Source organism: Pezoporus occidentalis, unplaced genomic scaffold (genome assembly GCF_034315485.1).
Source record: "Pezoporus occidentalis ecotype Australia unplaced genomic scaffold, CSIRO_AGI_Poc_V1 ctg62, whole genome shotgun sequence".
NCBI lineage: Eukaryota > Metazoa > Chordata > Aves > Psittaciformes > Psittacidae > Pezoporus > Pezoporus occidentalis.
The window spans coordinates 633,509-642,135 of record NW_026915966.1 but is presented as its reverse complement, the minus strand read 5'-3'; the positions used below and the strand labels follow the sequence as shown (position 1 = coordinate 642,135).

Below are 8,627 nucleotides of genomic sequence, written 5' to 3'. Positions count from 1 at the left end.
ATTGGAAGGCCTTACCTTGACCCCTAGGTAGGGGGACACCTCTGAAGATGTTGGATCAAAAGGTTTGTCTTCATTGGAGAGGCTTTTGTTCATCTTGCCCTGTGCTTTGGGTGATTTAGGGAAAGCCATATGCTGTCTGTACCTCTCTTCCCACCCTCCCAGCACATCCACAGGTATCCGCGTCCTTGTGTTCCCAAAGTGCGTTTGCCACAGCTTTTATGAATACACATGGAAAAGGAGGGATCCCACAGCCAGTATGTAGACATCTGGACCAGGATGTCCCTTGGGGACATGAGGGGATAGAAACCATTGCAGGGTGGTGGGAAGGGGTAGGTGCCCCTGCTGGGACACCAGCTAAATGGGAAGCCTTGTTCCTAGTGTTGGGATGAGGTCTCTCTTGCATGGCTTTCCACTTCACATAAATGAGATCTAAAAGGACTTCAGCCTGGGAAGGTGCCTGTGTTCTGTGTCTTCAGTGTGATGAGATCTAGAAAAGGTCTGCCCCACAAAGACCCTTCTGAGTGCTGCACCAGCTGGTGCTGGCCTCCCTCCTTTGTTAGCCTATGGCGTCCCTATGCTTTTTAGCGTGTGGCTTAGCTGCAGTGGGTCAGACTGACTCACTTCAGGCAGGAACAGACTAGTTCAACCATTAACACCTTTACTGTGCAGCCAAGATAATATCTACAGTGTGCTGCTCTCAGAGCCCTGACAGTTCAGTCTGTTTCCATTTCCCTCTTGCTGGTGTTAAAAGAGGGAAAAAAACACCCAACTATTATCACCTCCCTTCTCAGAAAAGCGTGCCAGTCCTCCCCTTTACTTCCTTATGAGAGAGCTAACACAATAGCTCCCTTTGTCCTGAGAGCAGGTCTGGCTTGGCCCAGCACACATCTTCCTCAACCTTTGCTCCTGAGCCCTTTGGAGTGGGTATTGACCAAAGAGCAAAGCAGCTCCATGAAAACCTGCAATTCCTGGCAGTCAGAATGCGGCAGGGATACAGTCATAAAGCTCAAAAGCTCCATATGTGTCTGGCTTTATTGCCCAGGGTGGAAAACTGACAAGATACCAGGTAGTATCCATACCAGTGTGGATGTGCTGCTGAGATGGGTGCAGGTTGGCAGAGCCTGAGGTGAAAGTACAGAGAGACCCTGTTAGGAGGTTTGTGCAATGGCTCGAAAAGCCATGTGCTGCATCTGATGTCAAAATCGAGCACACCAGCCTGCTTCAATCACCAGAGGTGAGTGAATGCCTGTGTGTAGAATGAAGTCTTGGCTGTGCTTAATACCTACAAACGGGGGGGTATTATTGCACATGTCAGTGTGCACATGGCTTAGGAAGCTCTGTGCAGGTGATACAGTTCTGCTGTGTAAGGGTGAATTTCTGTTCTGGATATGCAGTGGGTGGCTGGTGGCACAAAACCATAAGCATGGTAACAAATTCTCTTGTGCTGTTTAATGGTTTTAATTCTTCTTTATATTAAATTCATCTACAGTAACCAGTTCCTCCATGTTTGACACTGCTGAACAATGCCTGCACGGTCCCCTCAGAGGCCTGCACAGGCTGTCAGTGTAATCCCCTGTGTTAAGCTCATCTGTGCTGTCTTTTCTCTAGTCTTTTGTAATGATTTCAGCTATTTCCTAACCTCCGACTGTTAAAGCTGCACATACAAAACACAGACATTTAATTTTCCCTCTTTTCACTTTGTAAAGCATTGAGAAAGCGGCATAAGCAACTCTGCTTCCTCTGAGCTGCCTGTTCACAGCTCCTCACCCCGCAGATCTCTGCACACTGTGCTTTTCAGTCCCGTTCCAAACCCTCTGCATGGGGCTCCCCGATGGCCATGCAGGCTTCAAGGCACAAGAGCAGTATGAGGAGTGAGCGGTGTGAGAACCTGCTCGTTGCCATGAAAAGCCACAAAGCTGGTGTTAGCAGCAGTAGTTCTGGTTATTGTTCGCAGTCCTTTGAAGCAGTGCAATTGGAACTGCTGTTTTTTTTTTCCTGAAATACGTAGGATTAGCATCAAAATTAGCCAGTTCTTGAAGATGTCCTGGTTGCCAAACCGTAGAGTCCACAAGAGGCAGATGGAACAAAAGGCCAAGTGACAGACCTAGGTGAGACTTGTGGCCCCAAGATCTCTCTCTATTCTTGGCTTCTAGGACATGAGCCCAGTCAGCAAAGCTTGCAGGTCAGATTGCTTATCAAAAGTAAATATATGACATTGTGTTTCAAAGGTTTAAGTTTTGAATGAAGAAGCTCTCTATCGACATGCTGCTTAGGAACCCCAATCAGGCCCAGAGGTGAGGAATCACCAGCCAGTGGTGTTGATGAAGGTTTTATTCTTCCAGGGTGAATGTTCCCCCTTGAAATCCTTTCTCTCATTTCTATTCATCCTCTTTGGGGGCTCAGTGTCTCGTGTGACAGAGCCCTCCCATGCACGAGGGGAAAGACGCAGCAGTATGCAGTATCTCACAGGCCAAGGGCAGCGTAGGAGCGGAGCCCTGCAATGACAAAGAGGCACCTGGACTCTCGGAGGTGGAAGCTTGCAGTTCATACGCTTCACCAAGAATTGCTTGAAGCTGCTGCTTCTCCATCAACTCATAGATCTGAAGGTGGTCGCTTCAGAGTGCCCTAGTGAACAGCCACAGTCACAGGCAGAGCTACTGAACGTGGGGAGAAGTCCTCCAGAAACTGGGTCTGCTGAGTGGATTCCGGTGCCAGCTTCAGACACACGCTGGCCTCTGTCACGCTGTTGTTGTTGATGGAGCTGCTGTTGCGACATGGCTCTTTGGCAGGGCGGATGGCCACTAAGAACTGGCGCTTGAAGGTCTCACTGAGGGCAATGTAGAGGAAGGGGTTGAGGCAACTGTTGGCATAGCCCAAGCTAATGGCAAAGTTGTAGGCGTAAAAGAAGGCCATGGATGGTGTGTCGATGCCGAGGTGAACCAGCTGGAGGATGTAGAAGGGAGCCCAACAGATAAAAAAGGCTGAGCAGATGGCAACTGCCATGCGGGTGACCTTTTTTGTACGCACCTGGAGGCTCCGTTGGGGCAATGGGACCACGGTGGTGGCCATGTGCTGGAGGATCTTAAAATAGACCACACAGATCACAACCAATGGCACAGCAAATGCCAGCATGAATTGGTAGAGGGTGAACCAGTAGATATCAGTCTCTGGGTTGGGAAGCAAGAGAGCACAGCGGACAGTCCCATCCTCCAGAGGCATAAGACCTGCATACATCCACACGGGAATGATGGTCAGGAAGGAGAGGAGCCACACCAAGCAGATAACCAGAGCTGCAACACAGGGGGTGCGGACATAAGTAGATTTTAGGGGGTACACAGTCGCCAGGTAGCGGTCCAGTGTCATCACTGTAAGGATGTTGGTGCTGGTGATCTGGCTGTTTGTGTCCAAAGCGGTGATGATGGTGCATAGAGGAGCTCCAAAGTACCATGAACCGTTGCCTAGGAGCTGGTGGATAAGGAAGGGCATGCCCAAGAGGAAGAGGAGGTCCACAATGGAGAGGTTGAAGATGAAAATATCTGGCACGGTCTGTTTGCATCTCAGTTTCTTCTTCTTGACAATGGTGTAGATGACGATGAGGTTCCCCACAATGCCCAGGAAGCAGATGATGCTGAAGAGACTAGGCATGATCACATTGGTGTACGGTGCTGGCTTCTCTGCTGCTGCCGAAACAAACCAAAGCAGTGAGTGCAACCCAGAGGCGACTCCTTACGCCTCTATGTGCTTGCCCTGTCCTGCAGCTAGACCCCCCCTCAAAAGTGTAGCTTGGAATGAGGTTTAAGACTAGAGAGGCTTAGCTGGGATTTGACACTTTTCGCCACTCAGTACATGCAGCCCACCCCCCAAATGTGTCCATGTGTGGGCATCTTTCCCAGCTCTCCTGATGCACTTCTGTCCTGTATCTCCCCAGCTCTGTTTTTGGGAACTAACATTAGACTGATGTGCTTTTGCACTCACCACTGTCTGACAGAGCCAATGTGCTGGTTGCCCTGCTCTTTCTAAGGTGAATGGGTGAGGCAGCTGGTGCTTTTACACATGGGAGAAGTGAAGCTGCTGAGGAGGTGTCAGAATCTGGATCTAGTCAATGCTCAAGCTGTTGTCAGAAAGCCTCAGCTCATCTGCTGGGTGGTTTGTCTGTTGTACAGCACCACACACAGAGTTCATTGGCCGTGCAGGCAGATAACTAATGCTTATCTATCTTGTGAGACCCAGGACTGTACCCTGGCTGTGTTCCAGCTCTGTTGTCGAGGTTGGGCAGGAGCATACTCTCCTTTCCATCTTCCTTCCCTGCCCCTCTCTCCCTTTCTAGTTTCTCTTCTAGGAAGAAATCCAGGTGAGTGGCCAGACAGGGATTTGGGAGTGTGTTTGAGTGGCCCCTCAACCGGGAATGCCCTAATTCTACATGGATTAAAACATGGTTTCAAGATGCTGTGTCTGAGTTCTAGATGCAGGTGGATTTCCAAGGGAAAATTCTTGCCTGCTAACACTTATCTTACCCTCACTGATGTCTGATTGTTGCTGTTGGGGTAGGAGGCCCAAACATAGTTAAATTCACACTTCCCTTGTCCCTAACCTGGGTTTAAAGCCATGTTTTGAAGCCACAAGCCCTCAGTGCCAACGAACAGGGATTATCTGCTCTTGGGCACAGAAGGGTAGGGTCTGAGGGACTGGTTGTGGTGTGCAAAACTGCCATGTGCTAGCTGTGATGGAGTCTGAAATCGCCCTTCTCAGCTCAGACAAATCTCATTACTCCTCTCCTATGGGACATGGTGGGTCTTTTTCCGAGGGGAAGGCTTTGTGTGAGTTACTTGTGTGGCTGTTACAGACATGCAAGACGTTCTCTAAGCCTGGGCTGCATGTGTCTTTCATTGACTTGCAGATGATTGAATGTGGTGGTAATTGGAAGTGCTTTCAGTCACTTTACTATTCCATCTCCTTAGCAGCCTGCAGCTGTAGAAGCGGGGAACTGTCCTCCAACAGAACCTAGGGAAATCTGGTAAAAGGTAAAGTGAAATAAGAGGTAATTATGAGGTGGTGTCTCTGCCAAAGCAGTGTCTGTTTGCAGCGTCTATTTGCTGGCTTTGACCTCAAGAATTCTTGAGTACAAACTTGTCCAGGTTTACTCTGGTGTGACAGTGAATCTTGACTGAATTGGGAAGATAACTGGGGCTGCGCAGCTGGCCTGTGGTTGGAAGTGTGTGCTATATCACCTCTATGTCATATTTCAGTGCTCTTAGAAACAGGACATGAGCTGTCACTGCCTCAGTCCCTCTGGCACTAGGAAGCAGCCAGCTTAGGCATAAGCAAGGCCAAGGTTAGAGTGCAGTAGAGCAGTTGCTGTACCATTTTATCAGAAAGCCTCCATACAAATGAGAGAAAGCAGCCAGCAAGGCACAGAACTGGCAGGGACCTATAGATGAAAGCCAGGTTTGGTTGATAAGACAAAAAAGCCTGGTCCAGGCGATTTGGGGGGGTTTAAATGGTCCCTGTTCCTCCTGGCTGCTCATTGATGCAAGGAAATGTCCCATGTTACATGGCTTTTGGCAAACAACATACTGCCATCAGCACTCTATTGAGTCCTGACAGTCTTCAGTATCCAGCCTATGGATCCCATGCACATCCAAATAGATCTCACCCCTCCTTAAAGCTTGAAGATGGCAGACTAGAAATTGAAGGATGTCCTGCTGTTCTGCACGTAGCTACTGACTTCTGCTCTCCTGTGTCTTAGCCCCAGACTTTGTAATGAATGTAGTGGGACTGGACTGTGTGAGTGAAATGTAAAGGCCACTTGGGTAGCTGGAAATTGAGACAAAAATGTCCCTTTCCTGCAGTATAATCAATACAGTGCTCATGGTGATCCTGTAACACTTGGAATGAGCTCAACTGGCCTTAAAGCAGAACGTGTGCAAGGCCAAAGGCTTTGTGTGAAAGGTAGCCCATACAGGTCTGTAGCATCTTGCCTGCTGCTGGTGTTTGTCCAAGGAGGACTCTCAAGAGTTATTAGCTGGAAGCTAGTGTGAAGCGATCATTGTTCATGTGTGTGTATGACAGGCTGGAGCCAGAAGTGCACGTGTATCAAATGCTCAAAAGTAATTTCTAAAGTCTCCTTCATCTTGAGATCATTGAATCTGAATTTTCAGTGCTGCTTCTGTGTACACCCCAGTGTCTGTAGTTTGCTGGAACAGCTACTTCAGGCATTGACTTGTCCCTGTTTGTAGATCTGTGGCTGCCCTGTTAATCTTTAAGGTCCCAAAGGAGCACTATGTGAGCTGAATGAGGACTTGACCATTTTTTTTTTCCTCTAAGGTGACTTTTTGCCCTCAGCCATGCCCAAGCGCATGAGAAACCACATCTTGACTGCATTTCAGAAGGGAGCACCTTAAAGCACACTTTCAGTTGATAAAAGACGTGCTGGTGCAGAGGGAATCAAAGACCACATGCAAAACACCTTCTGTTGAAGAGTGTCACCAACCTGCACCCTCAAGAACTGCCTCACCCTGAACTATTGATTTGTGAATGGTGGTAATATGGAAAACACAGACCGATGAGGATCTTAGCCTCCCTCTCCAACGATGTTGTCTATGCCTCGTTCTATGCCTGTCTATCAGGGCTGGTCCATCTCTTTGCAGCTACAGTCGACAGGCTGCTGGTGGTGTTACAGCCTCGCAGCCAAAGGGTAGAATCGCTTCAAGCCATAGGGGCCAACGCTGATGGTCGGGCTGCAGGAGGGGGTGTCCCGGGAGCTGTCCGCCCGCGGGTGCTGAAGGCGGCTCTGCCCGGCCGGCGGTCCGGCGTTGGGGTGCTGGGGGGGTCCCTGCGCTCAGCATCTCCCACTTCATGGGGTACGAACAGCCCCGGGCTCAGCACCGCAGAGCAGCGCAAGAGCCATGGGCAGGCGGACTTGTCCCCACCAAGCTCTCCGCGCCACCGCCCCGCGCAGCCCCTGCTCACCTGAGCCGTTCCGAGCCTCCGGGGCCGAGAAGTTGCGGGAGGAGTTGGCGGGGGCCATGGCAATGAGTCCCGGTGGCAGGGATGGAGAAAGTTGGACAAGTTCCCCCGGTGGATCCGCAGCGGCGATGGGATGGGGTGGGGTGGGGGGGTCTCCCCTTACCCCGACGAGGCCGGCAGAGAGCGGCAGGCAGGTGCCCTCCTGCAGCCGGCGAGCAGAGGCTGCGACTCGGCTGCGCTGCGCTCCGCTCGCCCACTCCCGCCCCGCCGAGCCCGGAGCAGGTACTGACATCAAAGAGCAGCTGACTCCGCGTATTCCGAGAGCATCCCTCCGCCGGCGGCGGCTGGGAGGGAATGCCGGAGCTGAGCGGGGCCGGGAGGAGCTGCCCTCCTCCTGCAGGAGGGGGCTGACTCCTGGTCCAGGGGCTGGGCAGTGCCACCGCTTCCCCGAGTGGCTGACGAAGGGATGGGTAGGATTTGTGCTCTCCCTATTACAGCCAGCCTGGCCTCGCTGTCGACAGTAGGAGAGGTGTATCAGACTTCAGCTCTGATCTGCCTTCTTCAGTGTGTGTTCTGTCTCGCAGAGACATATGCACTTTTCATCCCTGAGTCACCGGCACATCTCTAATAGCGGGGCCGAGGGATGTCAAGGCGCCAAATTACCCACTGAAAACTCTGTTACTCTGACTCTCTGACCCCTCTAACTCTAATTCCAACCTGAGACACTTGACTTGTAATTAATTCTCTGCTGTTTTCTGCTGTTCTGCTTCTTGCCACAGCTCATTTGCTTCCTAGCTCCAGAAATGAGCTTTACTGTGAGCTCAGATTTTATTTGTGTTCTATTTTTTCCTTAATAATATGAGGCAAAAAGCCCTTTGCTTTTTGAGAAGCTGCTTTGCTATTTATTTGCTTTTCCAGCACAGTCGCCTCCTGTTTTCTGTGGCTTTGAGGTGATGATTTTGTTGTGCTTCCTGCCCACTGTTTATATATGAGTTGAGTTCCTCCATTATGGTCTGATAAATTACATGTTACCAGGACAAAATGACCAGTCTGTACCTCTGAGTATTTCCCTCACTGAAAAAGCATGATATTGTCAGGAGTCTGCGAGAAACCCAGCAGCAACAGGCAGCTTTTTCTCTGTGTTAAAGTGCAGTGTTAGGGGATTGGGTTTGCATTATAAAAACCACATTTGTCTGTCTGGAAATCTCTCTTGCTTCTGTCTCCTCTGCAGTTGCAAAGGGTGACATTGGTTGTAGGAGCCTGGTTTTGGAGCTTCACAGGTCTCTGTCATTTGGGACAAGAAGTAATCTGTTAAAAATGAGGCCCAGCACACATAGCAGCAGCAATGCCAGCATGGGGCTAGGAACCAGATTTGGCAGCAGCATTTTCAGTATGGGCCTTTTACTATGTAAGCCAAAGGAGTTCATCATTATTAGGTTGTCCTCTAGTGGACCAGCAGCAGGCAAATCTGGAGCATGCTTCACCCAGGCACTATAGCTCTTGGGAACTAGAGGCAGGCTGGGGCCACTTTGTCTGCTGTGCTGTGAGGTTTTTGCTGGATCTTTGGAGTTGCCTCAGACAGTGATTTGCCCAAGAGGCTTTATCCATGGTACATAAGCCAGTTTTGAACCTGTGTAGCTTGCAAAAACAGTGCTGTTTCT

General features: G+C 50.2%; 1 protein-coding gene across 2 annotated transcripts; it reads right to left on the bottom strand.

The window, feature by feature from the left end:
• Positions 1-1,387: 1,387 nt before the first annotated feature.
• MCHR1 (melanin concentrating hormone receptor 1) lies at positions 1,388-7,099 on the bottom strand. Of its 2 annotated transcripts, none has more exons than XM_062639809.1 (2): positions 6,970-7,099; positions 1,388-3,677 (listed from the first exon to the last, which is right to left on the bottom strand). In XM_062639809.1, exons 1-2 carry the CDS (start codon positions 7,025-7,027, stop codon positions 2,626-2,628), a joined length of 1,110 nt encoding a protein of 369 aa, XP_062495793.1. In that variant the 5' UTR covers positions 7,028-7,099; the 3' UTR covers positions 1,388-2,625. The 2 variants fall into 2 exon arrangements, with proteins under 2 accessions (XP_062495793.1, XP_062495792.1); XM_062639808.1 differs by having other exon boundaries at positions 1,388-3,680; positions 6,970-7,098.
• Between the last annotated feature and the right edge of the window lie 1,528 nt (positions 7,100-8,627).

Excerpts from the sequence above, each read along its gene's own strand:
- MCHR1 (XM_062639808.1), bottom strand. The coding sequence starts at position 7,027 with ATGGCCCCCGCCAACTCCTCCCGCAACTTCTCGGCCCCGGAGGCTCGG. Across the intron at positions 3,681-6,969 it reads GGAGGCTCGGAACGGCTCAG|CAGCAGAGAAGCCAGCACCG; the intron begins GTGAGCAGGGGC and ends TTGTTTCGGCAG.